Consider the following 20,489-nt stretch of genomic DNA (forward strand, 5'->3'; position numbering starts at 1 on the left):
ATAATATTTAGATTCAACTAGGATTTATCTAACACCTACTACACATGTGCCAGATACACTCAGGTCTGTCACAAAAAATTAATGAGATATTATAATGAAAGGTGGTTTTTTTGGAGCACATTTCAGGTGAGGTCGCTGAGAGTTTGATGGTAATTTGCTCAAGATAACCTAGCTAGGGTAAGTGATGAAGTGGTGAAATTCACATACGATGACGAATCTCATCCTTTTCCTGTTACATGAAGTTAGATATTGTAAGCACTTCTGTTGAGAAGCAACTATATTACAGTTATAGTTTCTAGAGTTAACTATTGAGTCTAGAAAACGATAGGAGCCTTAATTAAAGATACTAGATCAGGTTAGTTCACAACCAATTGCTTTGATTAAAAGGAAGATATTTAAAAAGGAAAAACTGAGCGGTGATTATTGTACGTATATACATGCATAGAATATCTCTGGAAGAATACATAAGAAACTGTTAACAGTGATAAGTTGGAGGTGGCTGGGAGTCACCAGCCAGTGGGAGAGGAATAATTTTCTCTATAAGCCTTTTTTTTCTTTAATGAAAACTTCTAAACATCCAGAAAAGTAGGAAAAATACTACTTTGAATCCCCTGTAAATCGATCACTCAGATTTTAAAATCTGTTAATATTCTGCTGTATTTGTTTTTATTCCTGACATTTCACCCCTAAATACTTTAATGTGTGTTTCTAATAAAAGCACATTTTTTTGCCTAACCCTATATAATAATCACACTGAACAACAATAATTTCTCTATATTATCTAATACCCAATCCTTATTAAAATTTCCCCAAATTATTCCTTTTTTTTCTTTTTACCATTGTTGATCCATCTTCCAATCAAAGTTTGTGCATTGAGTTTGACTGTTAGGTCTCTTGAAGTCTTTTTAAGTCTGGAAGTTACCTTTTTTTCTTATCCTTTTCTTTTTTCATCATGACTCATAGAATGTTGTACAATTATTTGGATTTATCTGATTGATTCCTAGTGTTATCATTTAACATGTTACTACAGACTTGAAGGTAGAGGTAATACTTGACTAGTTCAGGTAAACACTTTGGTGACTGTATCAAAGATCAGGCTGTGTAGTCTAGTTTTCCCCAGGATAGTGGTGCTAAGATTGATTAGTGGGTTCAGGTGGTAAGTCTGAGTCTTTCCTTGTAAAGTTGCATTTCACCCCTTGAAACCAGCTGTAAGCCCTTTTGTACCTTTATAATTCTGAAACTTGTGTTAACTATTCAAAATACAAATAATTATCTTTAAAAAGACAAAACTCACTGCAAGAAATTCTCTTTTTTTTCTCTAATCTGAAACCCTGATAACTAGGTGGCATTGTTCTCATAGAAGAGGAATTGAAGTTTGGAGAGACCAAAGTTTACTCAAGGTGGTAGACACATTAGTTATTTTTGCTTAATTCCAAGGTCACGCTTTTTCCACCATATTTTGTAAACTATAAACTAGTATGTAAATATAAAATTGTTATTACTGCTGGTAGTTATGCTATTTGTCCCTTTGTATCTTTTTAGGTGGGTAATCAATATCTAATGAGATTAGACTTTTTGGAGTATCAGTAAACTGGAATTGATCTTTGTGGTGTGATAGCCTGTAATGAACCACTCTGAAGGTTCAAAATATGTGAAAGTCAAACTTATTATTATTTTTTTTTTTTTTGCGGTACGCGGGCCTCTCACTGTTGCGGCCTCTCCCGCTGCGGAGCACAGGCTCCGGATGTGCAGGCTCAGTGGCCGTGGTTCATGGGCCCAGCCGCTCCGCGGCATGTGGGATCCTCCCGGACCGGGGCACAAACGCACGTCCCTCGCATCGGCAGGCAGACTCCCAACCACTGCGCCACCAGGGAAGGCCAGAAAGTTAAACTTCTTGATGATTTCTGGAGTTCCAAAAAAGTTCCCTACCTGGAACCATTATATAGTCTTGGTTCTTGGGCCTAAAGTCTTCTTTGTTTAAAAACATATTATGAGTTAAAAAAAATTTTTTTTTAATTTTAAAAACAATTATACAGTTGACCCTTGGACAGCATGGGTTTGATCTGCATGGGTCCACTTATATGGTGATTTAAAAAAAAATTAAATACTACAGTATTGCATCATCTGTGGTTGGTTGAATTTGTATATAGCGAGGGCTGACTACAAATTATACATGGATTTTTGACTGTGAGGAGGGTCAGAGCTCCTAACCCCCATGTTGTTCGAGGGTCAACTGTATATGTGTATTTTGCTTAAATTTTTGGAGAGTACAAAAGGATTTATAGTGAAAAGTAAATCCCTGACCCCCATGTCCTCAGTTCTTTTTCCCAGAGGCAATGACTGTTACTAGTTTCTTGAGTATCCCACTGGAGATATTCTATACATGGGTATATGTCATCAGGGTAAATTCTGACATTCATATGTAGAAGTATTTAGTAGTATAACCTAAAATAATACTACTGTTGAAGGTTATACTGCAGTTTTTATTATGTTTCTGTTACAGACATCTTTGCTGATTTCATTCATTCAACAGATATCGCATACCTATTCTATACCAGATGGTGTGCCACGTAATGGGAATAAAATGGTGAACAAGACAGGCATTCCGGCTTGCTGTCATGGAGCTTACACTCTATTGGGAGAGGCAGTTATTAAGCAAATAATTATACTAATTAAATATAGCAAAGATTTAGTACCTGCTTTGTGCAAAATACTATGGACTTTCTAATTTATTCCTCATAACAGCCCTCTAACATTGGTACTGGTATTGTTTTTATTCTATAAGTGGAAACTGAAGTATAGAAAAATTAACTTACTTGCTCAGGATCACACAGCTAGTAAGTGATAGAGCCAGGTTTCAAACCCAAGCAGTCTGGCTATATAGATCTTGCTTTCTTCCTTTACCCTAATGCAGTGGTTTTCAGTGATGGTTTGGGGATCATCCCTCAGGGAGGTTTGGAAATTTGCAGGGGTGTTTTTGGTTTCAGAATAATTGGGAGGGTGACACTGAGTTTAGTGGATGGAGATCAGGGGTGTTAGACATCCTGCAGTGTAAGGGACATCCATGTATAGTAAAAAGTTATTCCACACCTTGTGTCACTTTAAAATGTCCCAGAGGGTTTTTCACGTAGGTGAAAAATGTGTTTATGATTATCTGAGCCTAGAATCAAATTCATTTTACATATAAACACACAGTATTATTATTATTTTGCGTAGAGCATGGTTATCATGTAAATCAAGAGACTGGTTTCTTTGTTTCAGAAAGTTTATCAAGAGTTGGTCACTATTTTGGAAGGTCATATCACAGACAGCAATGTTATTCATGGTATTTTTATCAACAATAAAATACCTATATCTGTCTATATTTGTAATTGTCACACTTGTAGTCTTATTTAATATCATGCCAAAGCATTTATATGTTGAAATACATATTGTTTTATGATAAATTTTCTTTTTTATTATAGCTAGCACATTATTTTAAAATTTACATGGGTAAGTTACAGTAGCTCTGAATTTCATTTCAGGAAGGATAAGGAGGTGTTATAAAATATTTACAATAAAAAGAAGGTATAAAAAATCTTTAAAGAAAAAAATTGTATGGTGACAATTGGGAAAGGTGACTGAGGAGCACACTGGGGATTCTTATAATAATCCCTCATATTTATGTATGAATGAAAGTTCCCATAATGTTTTAGAAAAAAGAGTATTGGGTCTGATATGGTTGAGAACTGCTGCTCTACTGTCTGCCTCAGAAATAGTCATAGTTGTGATAAGTGGTATAAAGAAGGTACTGGATTTTAGGGGAGTAGCATATAGTGAGGAAATACCTAGTCTGGGAGATCAGGGAGTGCTTCCTCAGGCAACTGACGTTTGGACTGAGATTTGAAGGATGAGTAGTTAACTAGATGGAAAGGAGTAAGAGCATTGTAAAGAGAGGGACCAGCATAAGAAAAAGCCCTGTGGGAGGAGCATGTTAGGTGGGAAAAACTGAAAATACCATTTTGTCTGGTGCACAGAGATCAAGGGGGAAAGTAGCTAAAACATGTGTAGTACACATAAGCAAGGATCGTATCAGTGGGCCTTATAAGACTTGTTATATATTTTGGTATATGTCTTAAATAATTGGATGTCATTGAAGGGCCTTTAAAAGTGAGGGACTGAGGCATGAAAACATAAGTGTGTGTAAGAAAGGCATTTTCTTTGTACGGTTGAGGGACTCATAAATTTCATGTTTAGATGGAGGTGAAATTGAAGTAGACTGGAATGCTGAGCCACCTCATGAAAGACAACTGCCATTCAAGAGTCACTCAAACCCCAGCAGACTTCATCACTAAGCCTAGGGCCTCTTACTCCATCACAGGATTGAGGAGTATGTCTTCTTTGATAAGCCCCACCTGCTTGACCATTGCCTGGAGTTATTCAAACACAGTGAGGGCTCTTAAAAGTGCAAGCATGGGAATCCAGTTCTGGTCATGACTAAGCTCCTCCTGCAGATAACAACTGTTAAATCTGGACAGAAGTACATAAAGCAACTAAGATCACTGTAGAGTTACCAAAAGCAAACAGATTCTGGAAGGTAATTGACACTTGGGGAACAGAACTACGTGATTTCTCATTTTCATGGCCTCAATTTGTGCCAAGTAGGATGGTTAAAATTCTGATAGTAAACTGCTAGTCTTTGTGATCTAAAGAACCAAAAATAAGGCTCAAGACAGTCACAGGTGTTGGAAAGTAAGAGGAGAATCCTGGAAAATAGAAACATCAAATTCTGTGAATAAACTCTTCCCAAATCTTGGCACACTGTTGAGAACTATGTGTGCGTGGAGCAGACTCCAGGAAGCCCAGCTCAAGATAAAAGAACTGAATCAAGACCTCATCTACCTGAGGAACAGAGTTTTCAGTTTGAGTCAACCAATTTAGATACTTACTAGAACAAAAATAAATAAAAATTAAAATCAACACTCTTCAAAGGAATATAAAGGAATCCAGAGTCTCCACAAATAACAGTTATGTTTGTTATTTAATTTAACAATTAAATATTTACAATAGTCAGGATATATTCCAAAATTACTCATGTACAGAGAATCAGGAAAATGTAACCTATTCTCAAGTTAAAAGACAATCTACAGAGATGGACCGTAAAGTACCCAAACGTTGGGATTAGCAGGAAAAGATTTAAAACTTTTATAACTATTTATTAGTGAAGGAAAGGAAAATGATGCAAAGGAATTGTGCTCATAAAGAATGAGTATGAGATTAAGAAAAGACCAAATAGAGATTCTAGGACTGAAAAATATAATTTTGGAAATAAATTAAACTAGGTGGGCTAAGCAGCAGAATGGAGATGACTGAGGAAAGAATCCATGAAATTGAAGGTCAATAGAAATTCAGTGAGAGGAACAGAAAAAGAGTAGGAGGAAAAAAGGGCCTGAGAACAATATCAAAAAATCCATCACACATAATTGGAATCCCAGAATAGGAGGAGAAAAAGTGGGGAAGAAAAAAAATACTTGAAAATATAATGGCTGAAAATTTCCCAAATTTAGTGAAAGGCATATATTGACATATTCAATAAGTTCAGCAAAACCAAGAAAAGTAAAGACAAGAAAACCTCTAGTTTATAAATGAAGAAAACCGTGACTGGATTTTTCATAGTCAGACTGCTAAAAGCCAAAAATAAAAGGAAAAATCTAGAAAGTGGCCAAAAAACCCCAACGTGTTATATACAGGGGAGTAATCACGGAGGCCAGAGTGACTAGAGAATATTTAAAATGCTGAAAGAAAAATCTGAGAACCCAGAATTCCAGATTCAGTAGAATAGCCTTCAAGAATGAAAGCAAAATAAAAATATTGTCACATAAAACCAAGATAACTTGTTTCCAGCAGATCTGCATTACAAGAAATGCTAAAGGAAGTTCTTCAGGCTGAAGGGAAATGAAACCAGATGGAAACCTGAATCTTTGTTAAGGGAATGAAGAGCATCAGAAATGGTAAATATCTGGATAAATAGAAACTGGTTTTTTTCTTTTAATTTCCTAATACTGTCTATGATTATTTTTAAAAAAAAGCATCATCTTGTGGAGTTCATCATGTATTGTAGATATAAAACATATACCATAGATCATGGAATGGGAAGTGGGGGTAAATGAACCTGTATTGTTGCCAGGTTTCTACAGATTACGTGAAGTGGCATGTTACTGAGTACAGTGTGAAAATGATAAGGATGTATATTCTCTATCCTAGAGCAACCACTGTGGAAAAAAAATGATGCAAAGAAGTATTGCTAAAAATCTAGCAGAAAAATTGAAGTGAATAATGCAAAAGAAGACAGAAACAGAGGTACAGCCAAACAAAAAAATAGGAGATTAAAAATAATAAAATGGTAGACATAATCCACCCATATCAGCAATTTCATTTACTTTAGTGGAATAAACATTGATTCAGTGCATAAAGACAGATTGACTAAAAGTAAATGCCAAAAGATATACCTTTCAAACAGCATAAGAAGGCTGGAGTGGCTATATTCATATTAGATAAAGTAGATTTCAAGATAAAGTATATTGCCAGAATTAAGGCAGTCCTTTCATAATAATAAGAGGGTCAGTTCATCAGGAAGACAGTCATAAATATGTATGTGCCTAATATCAGAGCTTCAAAATACATGAAACAAAAATGGATACAATTAAAGGAAGAAAGAGACAACAATCACAGTGATTTTAACAATTTTCTCAACAATTGATAGACATCTAAACAGGCAAAAAAATCAGTATAGATGATGATTTCCACCCAACAACTACAGAATACATTTTGTTCCCCAGAGGTATGTATAGGCCAGATGCTTGTCTGTAAATCAAGTCTTAATAAATTTAAAAGGGTTGAAATACTACAGAATATTTTCTTTGACCATAATGGGATTAAAGTAGAAATCAAGATGTCAAACAGAACCCTGCAAATATTTGGAAATTCAGTGAAACTGGTAAATCGATGAGTCAAGGAAGAAATTGTAAGAGAAATCAGTAAATATTTTGAACTGGATGATGAAAATACAACATCTAAATCTGTGGGATAACTGTTATAGCCAAGAAGAACCTAAGGAGACATGATGATTAAATGTATGTGGGATCCTTGTTGAAATTCTGGAAGAGAAAAAGAATACTAGGTGAAAAAAGAGGAAACAAAGCATGGACTTAAATTAATAATAATATATCAATATTGATTTATTGTGACAAATTATACTAATATGAGATGTAAATAATACAGGAAAAGGGGTGGACTATATGGATACTCTCCTGTTTTTTGCAACTTTTCTGTAAATTTAAAACTATTATAGTTTATTTAAAAGCGCTAAAATGCAGTTCTTAGAGGGAAACTTATAACTTAAACACCTTTAGAAAAGTAAGGTTTAAAGATAATGAATGAGCTAAATAAAGTTCTACCTTAAGCTAGTAGATGAAGAGCAAGGTAAACCCAAAGTAGATAGAAGAGAAGAGATAATAAAGACAATAGAAGAAATCAGTGAAATAGAAAAAGACAACCAATAGACAAAATTACAAAGCCAGGGTTGGTTCATTGAAAAAAATCAACAATATTGATGAACCACTTGATAGACTGATAATGAAAAACAGAGATAACACAGATTAGTAGTATCAGAAATGAAAGGGATCACTACAGATCCTGTAGGATAATAAGGGGATATTATAAACAACTTTATGCCAACAAATTTGACACTATAAATGGACAGTTTCTTAAATGTCAATGTACTAAAAATGTCAATGTGTTAAAATCTGAATAAGCCTATATTAAAGAAATAGAATTAATGAAAAAAAAGGGTTTCACTGATGAATTTTATCAAGTATTTAAAGAAGAAATAACATCAGTCTTACATAAACTTTCAGAAAATAGACAAAAGGGAAGCACTCATTTCACGAGGCCAAAACCTGATAAAGGTATTACAGATTGAAAAGAAAATTACAGGGACTACCCTGGTGGCTCAGTGGTTAAGAATCCACCTGCCAGTGCAGGGGACACAGGTTTGAGCCCTGGTCCGGGAAGATCCCACATGACTCAGAGCAGCTAAGCCCGTGCACCACAATTACTGAGACTGTGCTCTAGAGCCCGCGAGCCACAACTACTGAAGCCCGTATGCTTAGAGCTGGAGCTCTGCAACAAGAGAAGCCACCACAATGAGAAGAAGCCCGTGCACCGCAACAAAGAGTAGCCCCCGCTCGCTGCAATTAGAGAAAGCCCACACGTAGCAATGAAGACCCAACGCAGCCAAATAAAAATAACAAATTATTAAAAAAAAAGAAAATTACAGAACAGTGTGTCTTATGAACATAGACCCAAAAAATTCTAGGCAAAATATTAAAAAATCATAATACATCATGACTAAGTGACCAAAGATAGATGGATAGGTATCTGATAAAGCAAGTACTGTAGAGTAAAATGGTAACCATAGAATCAAGGTGGTGGGTATATGCGTATATGGTAAACTGGGTGTGGGATATTCACTATAAAATTCTTTAAATATTTCTGTGTTTGAAATTTTGCAAAATACAATATAGGGAGAAAAATCAAGGGAATATTATGATCAGGTTTGCATTTTAAAGAGATTACTTCTGCTGTTGTATAAGGAATTAGGAAGGTACAGGATTACCTGAGAGTAGTTTGAGAGGGGGGTGCTGAGACCACTTAGGAGGATATTATATAGGTATACTTTTTAGGCTGATAATTTCAAGGTGAGTTTGAGCCCTGGGAAGTTTTTCAAGCTCTTGGAATACCGTACTTTTGAACAACAGCTAATTTTGTCTAAGCATATTTTTTACTGTATTGCTGGGATTTGGGATACATCATTGCCACATGTACAGTATGCATGTGAGCTTTTGACTTTTGACATTTACAAGGATATGAGATTTTTGCAAATTCCAAAATTTGCAAATACCACTACTTTAGTAGCACATAAATTCCTTCTTAAAATCTAATAAAATATATGGTGACCTTTTCAGAGGCTTAATGATTTTTTAATACAGGACAAAGGCATTTAGAAAGCTGTTAACATAAATTAAAACTGCTAAAATAAATGCTTTACTGTAATACTGTGGTATGGTCACCCATGAACTTAAAAGATTCTATAAAAAGAAGAAATAGTGAAAATGATTGTTATTATAGTCATACTTGTATAAAGTGGATGAAGATTATTGAATGTACTGTTAGCAATAAGATGCACGGAGAACAGCAAAGCTTTTTGAGAAGAATAGTGAGCAGTTAGTAAGGCTCACTCAGCTTGCATTGATTGTAATTCATGTCATAGAATTTTACATTACTATGTGGATCTTTGGGGTTGCTTGGAAATATATATAAATGATATGTTGAATACAGGAATGCCAACTTTTTCAACTGTTAAATAAATGCAACAAGCTACCCAGTTAAACTTTTAAAACAGTGTTTGTATAAGCTATCTTTGGGCTTATGACTTACTCTGTTATATGATGACAACTTTTGCTAGTATTTTTATTACCTTGTTAGAGTTGGCATTATCCCAGTTTCTTTCTCAGTTATTTTTCCCTCTAGGACATAATGCTTCCAAGTTCCAGAAGTGAGTAAAGTATTGGAACCTGACCATAGTTCTGATTCTGAGGTAAGGAATCAGATTGTGGTCTGCCCTGTCCATTTCCTTGCCTGGTGATGGGCAATATGAACAGCTTCATCTGTTGGATGCTTGACTTTTGATCCCTTTTCCTGAGTCACAGCCTTAACTTCCTGTCTTCGTTTTAGCCCTGTGCTTACTAATAAAGAATAAAGAGTGGTGTGTGTGTGTGTGTGTGTGTGTGTGTGTGTGTGTGTGTGCGCGCGTGCGCGCGCATGTGTGTATACACATACGTATATGATACTGGTGAGTGTTATGTTAGGGCAGATAATATAAAAAGTAGGAATGCTAGTGAGTAAAATGCTTATGAACTTATGCTCCATCAGAGATAGTGGATGGATGCAGGAAACCACCAATCACTTGCCTTGGGAAACAAGAGCCAGCCAGAATTTAGACCTAGTAAATAGGACAGGTACCCAGAATAAGCCTTTGAAAGTTGTGATTACAGGTTCATATGCCCCAAAATACTTCTTGACCTCTGTTGTCAGCTTACTAAAACTCCTTCCTTAGCTAGGAGCCTTGAAACTTTCTGGGGAGTCCCACTCAGCAAAGTGAGGACTTTTCAGAAGTGCCAGTCATATCTTTGTTCCATAACCTGGGCAACCTAGGGGTAGTGACAAAAACTTGTTGTATCACTGAACTGTCTCTCTGTTGCCCTGTCTTGCTCACCAGAAATCCATTAGTTTTTTGTCAGGATTAAGGTGGACAGGTTACCTGTGGAATTCAGAAAAGGGATACTAATCTGAGTACCACTTCCCCCACCCCAACAAACCAATAATTATGCTTTTTTTCTTCAGTGTTTTACAATATATTATCATATAGAGTCTCAATTGGTTTTAATTATGTCAGAGTTCAAATATCTTAAGTACTATGTGCTTATTGTAACCAGTGTTATAGGTATATGAAAAGACAGATCCCTTCCTCATGGTAAGGTCAGTGAGACCAGACATACCTACCATCAAACAGCCTTCAAAGCATGGTGAAGTACAGAATGGGGTGTCTGGGGACTAATGCAATAGTTCTACTCTGCCCACACAACTGTATTTCTTTTTATTAGTAAGCTGTGTGGGTGATTCTGATGTACTGCTTGGATTTAGAACTTGTTCATTTATTGGGAGCAGGAGTCAAGGCAGGAAACATTAGTGAGTATAACAGTTGGGTGAAGGGAGAAGAATACATATAAAGTCATGCAGGTTTATCACACTGAAGAGTAAATAATTGTTTTTCCTCTTTTTAAAAAACTTTTTTATTTTATTGAATTACTGTTGATTTACAATGTTACGTTAATTTCTACTGTACAGCGAGCATAAATAATTTAAAAATTGAAATCTGTCAGGACTTGGTGACTAAATATGAGAATCTGAAAGAAAAGAATCAGTAATATGGTTTTGCCTATGAGAATGATAATTGTATTAATAGGATAGTAATTAAGATATTGAGAAAAGGTACTTATTGTAGGATTTTTTAGACTTATGACTAAGAAATATCACAGATATTTCTCACAGTTATTTGGGGAAAATTTGAAAGATTTCATAATGGGTATATTTAAATGATATGGGGGAAAATGTAAGGTGGTTAAAGTGAGGACAGCAGTAGTTGAATTGACTTACTTGGCTTGTATAATGTAACCTCTCAAGCATTTTGAGGTTGCAAAGTTGGATGGTTTCTATTTCCTTGACTTCTAATCCTTGTTAAGACCTTTAAAGAAGGCTGTGAGCTAATTTCACTATTTCAGAAAGCTTAATGGAAATTATATTTTTACCCAGTTTAAGGATGTACAAATTAAAGTTCTTTTGTCTTTAGCTGTAATCATATCAACTCAGTATTTTTATTTTTTATTTATTTATTTTATTTATTTATTTATTTTTGTGGTACGCGGGCCTCTCACTGCCGTGGCCTCTCCCGTTGCGGAGCACAGGCTCCGGACGCGCAGGCTCAGTGGCCATGGCTCACAGGCCCAGCCGCTCCGCGGCATGTGGGATCTTCTCGGACTGGGGCACAAACCCGCGTCCCCTGCATCGGCAGGCGGACTCTCAACCACTGAGCCACCAGGGAAGCCCTCAACTCAATATTTTTAAATACTAGGTCTTTCTTGATTAAATACTTTGCTAGCAGTTTACACTTTTTATGAAAGTGAAAATTTTTACAGAAATGAAACTTAATATATGCAGATTAGAAACATGGAGCTCGTGAAAAGAAAAAATAAATAAAAAGAGGGAGTCTTTGGTTAAAAGGTTGATAGAGAGTATTTTTATTATATGACTTTCTTTATCCATTTACTGCGAGTTGATGGCTTTATTAAATAGAAACACAGTTGGTATTTTAGTACTTAGTTTTCAATTGAGTAAATATATAAAAACCCCACAGCAACTGCTGTTGCTTGTGCCAGGAAGTCTCACTTCTTCATTGCTTTCAAGTTTTTTGTTCCTGTTTTGCTTTAATGGGTAATCATTTGAAGCAGTATTAAAAACATTTCTGGATATATCATCTTTATCACTGATTTTGCAGCTCTTAGAATGATGCTTGCTGAATGAAATAACAAAATACTGCTTGCAAATAGTAATTAAAGTTAATGTTAAGACATAAGGGAATTAAAAGAATAATTGTGCTTTGACACTTAGCACCACAGTGGTTTGTGTTAATTTTGAGATTTAGGATAGGTTAGTAATACTAGAAGCATAAATAATACTATACCTATCCATAAAGGTATATTTCTTTGTTTTATTAGCTAGTTAACATTCACCTTTCTCAAATGGTCAAAATTTTACCCACAATCTTGTTTTGGTGCTTTGTAATTTGTTATTGAATAGAATTATTTCAGACATTTAGTAGTGGTATGGAGTGGGTTGCAATAGCAAGGAAACTGAGTGACAAGAGAGGTAGAGAACCTTAGGCTTCTTTCTCATTGGTTTTTCCACCATGTTTTGTAAGGGTTAAAGATTAAATTAGGGCAGCTTATAACTTCATTACATCACAATTTTAAGTCCCATAAGGAACAAGCCCAGGCAAGGAAGCAGATAAATCTATTAGAGTCTGGTGTGTGTGTGGAGGAAAAATAATTTTGCCTGGGGAATGGAATTAAATTCTCAGATAGGGCATCCTTGCAGGGATGCAGGAGGAAAGTATGGTAGTGCTAGAGGATTGTAGAATAGAGACCCTTCTGGTCTTAACCCAAACCTCAGTATTTATCCAGTTATCTCTGTCTTACATTTAATAACCTAAGATAGTTCTATTTGGAACAATTCAACAAATAATTATGGAGTGCCTACAGTATGCCAGACACTGTTCTCAGTGCTAGACCTATACTAGTGAACAAAATATACAGAGTCTCTGTTCTTGTGAAGCTTAATTTTTAATTGGGGAAACAAAGAATAACAAATATATACTATGTTAGGTAGTAAAGGATGTTTGTTTCAGATATTTCTTGCTGTTTAACAAGCTGTCCCAGTATTTACTGGCTTAAAACAGCTATTTTGTTTCTTACAATTCTGTGGGTTGAAAAAGGCTCATTTGCATGGTTCTTTAACTGGTCCCACTTAGGATCCCTCATTGGCTGTTGTTTGGGTGCTCAGCTGGGGCCTCAGTTTTTTTCCCCTTGGCCTCTCCATGTGGCTGGGTTCTAAGAGGGAGTGTTCCAAGTGTGCAAAGGCAGAAGCTGCAAAGTTTTTAAGGCCCGGCCTCAGAAATTGCATTGTCACTTCCATTGCATTTTATTGGTCAAAGCAGGTCACAGGGAGGGAAAATAGACTCTATACCTTTTGATGGGTGGTGGTGACAACGTCACACTGCAAAAGAGCGCGTGGGGTGGGAGATAATGTTGTGGCCATCTGTGGAAACAATCTACCATAGTACTATTAAAAAGTAAAAAAATTAAGCAGGTTATTAGGGGGATAGAAGAAACGGAGGGCAGGAAGTACAGTATTTTATAGGGGGTCAGGGAAGGCCTCCCTGATGAGGCAGCATGAGAGAGTGAGCCTTGAAACCCATAAATACATGTTTTTTTTGTCTGAAAGATTTATTTAAATATTTTAAATGTCAGCATAACACAGAGAAAAGGCTCTTAAACCAGAAATAAGAGATGTGGGGTCAACTCTCTGCTGTGCCATAGGTACATCCTAAGGAAGAATATTCCAGGGAGAGAGAACAGGAAATATAGAAACCCTAAGGTGGGAGAATCCCTGGTGTGATCAAGGAATAGCAAGGAGGACAGTGTAACTTGAATGGAGCAATACAGGGAGAGTGATAGGGCGTGGAGTCAGAGAATGAGAGAGAAACAGATTTTGTAGCCCATGACAAAGGACTTTGGATTTTCTGTGAGTGAGATGGGATTCTATTGGAAGATTCTGAGCAGAGGAGTTAAATGATCAGACTTAAATTTTAAAAGAATCCTGTTCTGAGAATCTTTGGTTGCTAATTTGAGAATAGACCATGAGAGGACAAACGAGTGGAAATAGGGAGTCAGGTCAGTAGGCTGGTGCCATGTGAGATGGTAGATATGCTAAGCAGTGAGGGGTGGTTGGATTTCAGATGTACTTCAAGGTGGGACTGGCAGGATTTGCTGATGAGGGTGGATATGGGGTGAGAAAGAGGGATCAAGGATGACTCCCAAAGTTTTTGCCCTAGGTACCTGGAAACTTGGAATTTTCCTTTACCAAGATGGGAAGACTGGGGGAGCAGGGTGGAGGTGAGGGAGTTGCAGGATTTGTATTTCGGGCTATGTTAAGATGAATCTAAAAAGACATCTGGGAAGAAAAGGTTACTAAATGTTACTTCCTCATTGCAGGTATGACGTTGAGTGCTTCAGATCTGGTCACTATGGCACGAGAACGAAAATGCATATTGTGCCACATTGTGTACAGCTCAAAAAAGGTAATAATAGAAGAGGGAGAATCTGAGGCTTTTATGACTGATCATTTTTTCAGAGACATCATGTGGAATTTATAGATGGGTAAAAACTTTTAACATCTTACTTATGCTTCTTTCCTAAACCTTAGTCTTATTTCACTGGTTTTTTTCTCATTACTGCCTCATAAAACCAGTAACTATATTATTAAACCTCTACCTGGAATTTGAGGATACTCAACAGTATGATAAAGAGATATTCAGCTAGTAACCAGTTATAGAGAAAAGACATTAAAATTCAGGTTGAGATTATAACAACTTTCTGATTAGCTAAGGTAACAGCATTGATACGTAGCGGAGTTCTCTTTCTGCATATTCTTGTGAAAAGTGCAGCACAGCAGCAATGGTACTAACTATATTCTTAGACGTCCACAAGGTGGGGATGTTGCTCAAGGAAAAACACATTTTTAAGAACTAAAAGAATTTACCTTTGCTTTATAGAAATTGGCTGCAGTTTGTCTCACATTTTGCTTTTCTTTTTTTTTCTTCTTTATTCTTGCTTTCCAAGAGTGCTGCTAGCTTAAATACTGAGGAATTTTTTTCTCCGTGTTTTTAAGATGTTCTTGATTGTCATTGGAAGTTCAGAGAACTGGGAAGATTATCATGAGTGAGGTTAGCCAGCGAAGTCTGAGTAAACCTTGAAAGACGTTTGGGTGTAAAATGGCTTAAAAGAAATGGAGAAGAGATATTTTAGGTGAGAGAAGAATACATACAAAGGTATAGCGGTAGAATGGAGTATAACAGTTCTAGGAGTTGGTAAGAAGGCTTACCTGATTAGAACAGTTTCATCTTGGGAGTAGCGGGACCACAATTTAATTTGTAATTTAAGTGAAGATAGTTAATAAACAGTATTGAGTGCTAGACTGAGGGGTTTGATTGTGATCCATCTAGTAGGCTGGGGTGAGGAATGTTTTTTTTCCTATTTAGGATTTCTGTTAGTGATGGAAAAATCAGCTGAGATTTTTAAATCATGTTTAGTAATATACTTGCTGCCTTTTACAAAAGGCTCTTCCAATTTTAAAAATTTAGACCAGGGTTAACTCAAATTTTCAATAAGGCTACTTTCAGATTAGAGGGAAATTGAGAAGGTATGAGATGGGTACTCAGAGGTGTGGTGTCAGATCTTCGTGGAGTAGCAGGCCTATCTTGTTATATTCTCATAATTTTGCTACTTTAAGTCTTTTTGGCATTTCTTCTCTGGATTAAAACATGTTTCGTCTCTTCATACTTTTCCATGGGTCACAACAAAGTTAAATAAGGACTGGGGTTATTTACTCCTGCCTTAGGGACAGCCAACTATAGGTTTTTAAGCAAGGGAATGGCGTGATTTAAGTGTTAAGATATGGGGTAAGAAATTAACGGAATGGGTTAACTGAAAGGGATAAACTCAGACACTTATTTTTAGATAGACTATGAACAACTTATGTTGATGTGCTTTCCTCTAGTTTCCCAAACTAGTATTAGCTTGGTTTCTCCAAATACACTGTGAAGGAGAAAAGAATCTAGGGTGACTGTGTATTATATCCCTGAGTATCCTGATGCTTATTAACTTATGAAAATCTGAGAAGCCCTGGAATTAAAAAATATTAAAATTTTTTTCTGTTACTCAGTGTTTTCCAAATTTGTTCAACCCCAAATCCTTTTTTTCTCCCTTTTTCCCCCCTCCTTTTAACAACATAATACTGATGTAAGGGACTAAATAGAAGCTTGGTAACTCTGCAGGTATGCATTTGGAACTGTGCCTGTGGATCTTTCTCAGTTATTTTGAAAACTCAGTTGTCTCATTATTTGCATTCATTCCTTATAGAAGGATGGAAGAGGATTTCACATTGTAAATTTAGAGACAGATTATTGAAGTATTTTAAACAATCAAAAGTCATATTAAGGGAATTCCCTCGCGGTCCAGTGGTTAGGACTCTGTGCTTCCCCTGCAGGGGGCACGACTTCGATCTCTGGTCAGGGAACTAAGATCCCGCAAGCCATGTGGAAAAAAAAAAAAAATCACATTAAAACTAGTTTTGAATGATAACATTTTTTATAACTGAAATAGAATACAGAATTGGTTTTTACATCAGAGAGAGTAACCTATTTCAATGAATACTCCCTTGGTTAGGAATAGTTTCATTGCAAGAAACAGTCCCACTTAAATTTAGCTCAAGAAAAGGAGATTTGGCATATGTTAAATCTAATCCAAGGAAAAACTGAGCAACAGGAAACAAAAACTGAACAACAGGAAGCATAGAGATTTGAGCAGGTGTTGTATATTGTCCATGGATTTTTTCATTCTGTATCCTGTCACTAACTCAACTTAGTTTTCCGCTCTATAAATGTTCATTCTGGTTAATGGCCAATCAGTTGTATCTAGAAGGGGTCACATGTAAAACTATCCCTTCCGGATGAAGCATTTGTAGAGATAGGAAGGAAATGGTGGTCATCTTCAGTAAAATTGCCATTTAAAGGAAGTGTTTTGAATCATAACACTGTGTATCACACTGTGTGTAAATAACTTAAAGAAGAGGTTGTTGTACTCATTTTGACGAATGAATTGTATATAATAAAAAAATCTCAATGCACTAGATGTTTGCAACATGACATGGTGTTTGAAATGTTGACTTTGTTGTCGGATCTGCCAGAGTTTGAGTCCTACTTTCACCACTTGATAATCTGTGACTCTGAGAGGGCAAGACTAAATATTTTCACACTTATCCCTTCAGTGCCTAGCTCTGTACTTGGCACCTAAGAAGCACTTGATAAATATTTGGTGAATAAACAAATTATCTTCTCTACACCCTTGTGTCCTTATGATGTTAATAATCCTCCCTTAGCAGTGTTTTGTGGTTCAAATGAGAAAATGTTTGAGGCATTTAGCACAGGGCACAGTTAATAGTAATACTCAACAATTGTAGTAACCCTTTTATCATATTGGTAAACAGCCATTCTCTATTATGGCATACTGGCTGTTATATATACTTTGTGTGACAGAGAGACAGACATTTGCAACTTTGAGTTTTTTGAGGGGTGTGTGCGTGTGTGTCACGCTTATACTTATAAGTGGAAGCTCTTTCCACAGATTTTATTTCCTTCCCACCAAGGGTGGGAGGGAGGGAGGGGAGAATCTAGTATATTTTCAAACTTTTCATTGGAACCAAACAAATCAATTGATGTGGGGAAGGGAGTGGGCAGTGAAGGTGAAGCCATGATTGAACTGCCGTGTTAAAGGCATTTTTTGACCTACCATAGGAAAATTCTGTTTTATCTGTAACTTCTGTGTAGAATTGATGTATCCATCTGTTCATTCAACAAATATTAGTAACTGTATGTCAGGTCCTGGCCAAGATATGGGTAAGAGTTGTAACTAACTCTTGAGAAACTCTCAGTTGAGTGGGGAAAGAGATATGGTGAAAAGTAGCCAAGTAGTTGAGAAGTTATGTGATTTCAGGCAGTTTTTTAAATTTTTAATAAACTTAAGTAAATTCCTTATATTGGGATATAATTTAACATATTTGTTTATTATTTACTCTTTTGCCTCCTAAATACAATATACTTTCAAACCTTTTTGAAAAGCCACTTAAATAGGTCTTTCTTAACTATTGCTTTATTTAAAAATGAAATATGTCAAAAAACAAGCTAAAGAGTTACGTAATAAAGAACTGATTCCAATATTGAATTGAGAATGGTAACCGCAAACACGACTTTGATACAAGGAGCTTGAGCCCCAATTGTTGATTGAACAGGACAGAGGAATTTTTTTCCCCAAAGCAATCCCCCTTAGTTTAACCTGCTTTCTTTAATTTTGAAGGAGATGGACGAACACATGCGGAGCATGTTGCATCACAGGGAACTTGAGAACCTGAAGGGCAGGTATGGGACGGCTGTCTTCCATAAACTTCTGGATGTGGGGGGATCTGAGGGCTGATGGTGCTTGTCAGCTTATTTTATAGTAATCCTTCATAAATGAATGTTGTCTTATGGCATAGAACTATCTTTTGGAATTAATAACAAGTACAATAGATTTTTTTTTGCCTTCAAAAGGGATAAATCTTTGTGCATCTCAAATGTGTAGAATTCACAGCAACTCTAGCAAATAGGTTACAACAAAGGTGGGTGGGGATGAGCTAGTTTTCTCATTAATAAGCTTTCTTATTCCTACACAGCAGCCTTGCAACTAGGACATTTCATGTTATTGCCTCAGCAGTGTTCAAATTATTGCAGGCCATAAACCTTTACTGTTGCTGGAATAGTCTGAAAAGTCCAAAGTCTTCTAAATAGCACTGAATCTCATTAGTGTAAATAAAATAGATGTATAAACCCTGAGTATCTAAGAATGCTATTTTGTGAATTAAAGCTTGAGATGTTTAGGGAAAGAAAATCTAACAAATAAGTACCTTTAAGACATTAAATGTAGCATGTATGTATACCCTGTGTCTTTTTTTCCAACTAAGTTTCCTCTTTTGATGTTTTGGACATGTGTGAATTTGAAGTTTGGAGACAGTATGGAACAGAGAAACTTTGGGAAACAGAAATATGCATTATACCTTAGTCCATGAATAATGGTTACAGTAGGTCCCCTACATATGAACCTTCAAGTTGTGAACTTTCACAGATGGGAATGTGTGTTCCCATGTCCAATTACGTAAGTTAGTTCATGTGTCTAGCATACATTGTCATGTGCGTGCATCCTCTGCAAGTGGTTGTGCTTTTGTGTGCTTTACTGTAAAGTACTATAGAGAGTACACTATTTTTATTTCAAGTCCAGGATGTACAGAAGCAAGCTTAAAAGCAGCAGTGAGGTAGCTGGTACTGCTAAGAAGCGCCAAGCGATAACAACGGAAACAAAGTGAAAATAATTGAGAGAGTGGAGCAAGGCGAAAAGATGGTAGATGTCACTTGTTCTTATAACATGAATTGTTCAACCATCAGCATGATTCTAAAGAAGAAGGACGAAGGCTTCCCTGGTGGCGCAGTGGTTGAGAGTCCCCCTGCCGATGCAGGGGACGTGGGTTCGTGCCCCGGTCCGGGAGGATCCCACATGCCGCGGTGCGGCTGGGCCCGTGAGCCATGGCCGCTGAGCCTGCGCGTCCGGAGCCTATGCTCCGCAACGGGAGAGGCCACAGCAGTGAGAGGCCCACGTACCGCAAAAAAAAAAAAAAAAAAAGAACGAGATCATGGAACAGCAAAGTCTGCTGGGCCAATGATGCCGACAGTAATACTGAAGAAGTGTGGAAAAGTGATGGAGGAGATGGAGAAGCTTCTCAATGTGTGGATGTAGGATCAGCATCAGCGTTGAGTCCCACTCAGCCTAATGTTGATTCAAGAGAAAGCTAAAAGCCTTTATGAAGACTTGAAGAAGAAACACGGCAAAGAATCAGAGGGCGTGTCTTTTAATGCTAACCATGGCTGGTTTCATCGGTTCAAGGCTAGAACCAACCTTTACAATGTAAAAGTAAGTGGTGAGGCAGCGAGTGCAGATACAGTAGCTGCCTGGGAATTTCCTGAAATGCTTCGAGAAATTATTGATGAAGGCACGTATTTACCCAAGTAGGTTTTTAATGTGGTTGAGACAGGACTGTACTGGAAGAAGATGCCAGACCAAAGTTATATCAATAAGGAGGAAAAGTGGTTGCCAGGCTATAAAGCAGCAAAGCATAGGCTAACTCTGTTATTTGGTGGCAATGCTTCTGGTGATATGAAGCTGAAGCCTCTCTTAGTTTATCATTCAGAGAACCCAAGAGCCCTTAAAAAAATAGCCAAGGGCTCTCTTCCTGTTGTGTGGAAGAGTAACCCCAAAGCCTGGGTTACACAGGCCATTTTCCAGGACTGGTTTTTCCACCACTTTATCCCAGAGGTAGAGGAATATTGCTTGGAGAAGGACGCCCCATTCAACATTCTTTTGCTGCTTGACAATGCTCCAGGCCACCCCCATTCATGGACAACTTTCATC

General features: G+C 36.8%; 1 protein-coding gene across 14 annotated transcripts in view; it reads left to right on the forward strand.

The window, feature by feature from the left end:
- The window catches only part of ZNF106 (zinc finger protein 106), a 62,020-nt gene that overhangs the window by 957 nt on the left and 40,574 nt on the right, over positions 1-20,489 (forward strand). For 5 of the 14 annotated variants that reach the window (XM_089904747.1, XM_022587355.3, XM_089904791.1 and 2 more), the window contains exons 2-4: positions 5,887-5,990; positions 14,430-14,515; positions 18,348-18,409. In XM_089904747.1, the coding sequence (XP_089760873.1) occupies positions 5,972-5,990; positions 14,430-14,515; positions 18,348-18,409 (167 nt within the window). In that variant the 5' untranslated portion in view covers positions 5,887-5,971. The other 9 variants (XM_089904759.1, XM_089904779.1, XM_089904763.1 and 6 more) reach the window with 8 other exon arrangements.

This window comes from Delphinapterus leucas, chromosome 2 (genome assembly GCF_059928025.1).
Source record: "Delphinapterus leucas isolate spDelLeu-1000000601 "Yukka" chromosome 2, BTC_Dleu_Yukka2, whole genome shotgun sequence".
Taxonomy (NCBI): domain Eukaryota; kingdom Metazoa; phylum Chordata; class Mammalia; order Artiodactyla; family Monodontidae; genus Delphinapterus; species Delphinapterus leucas.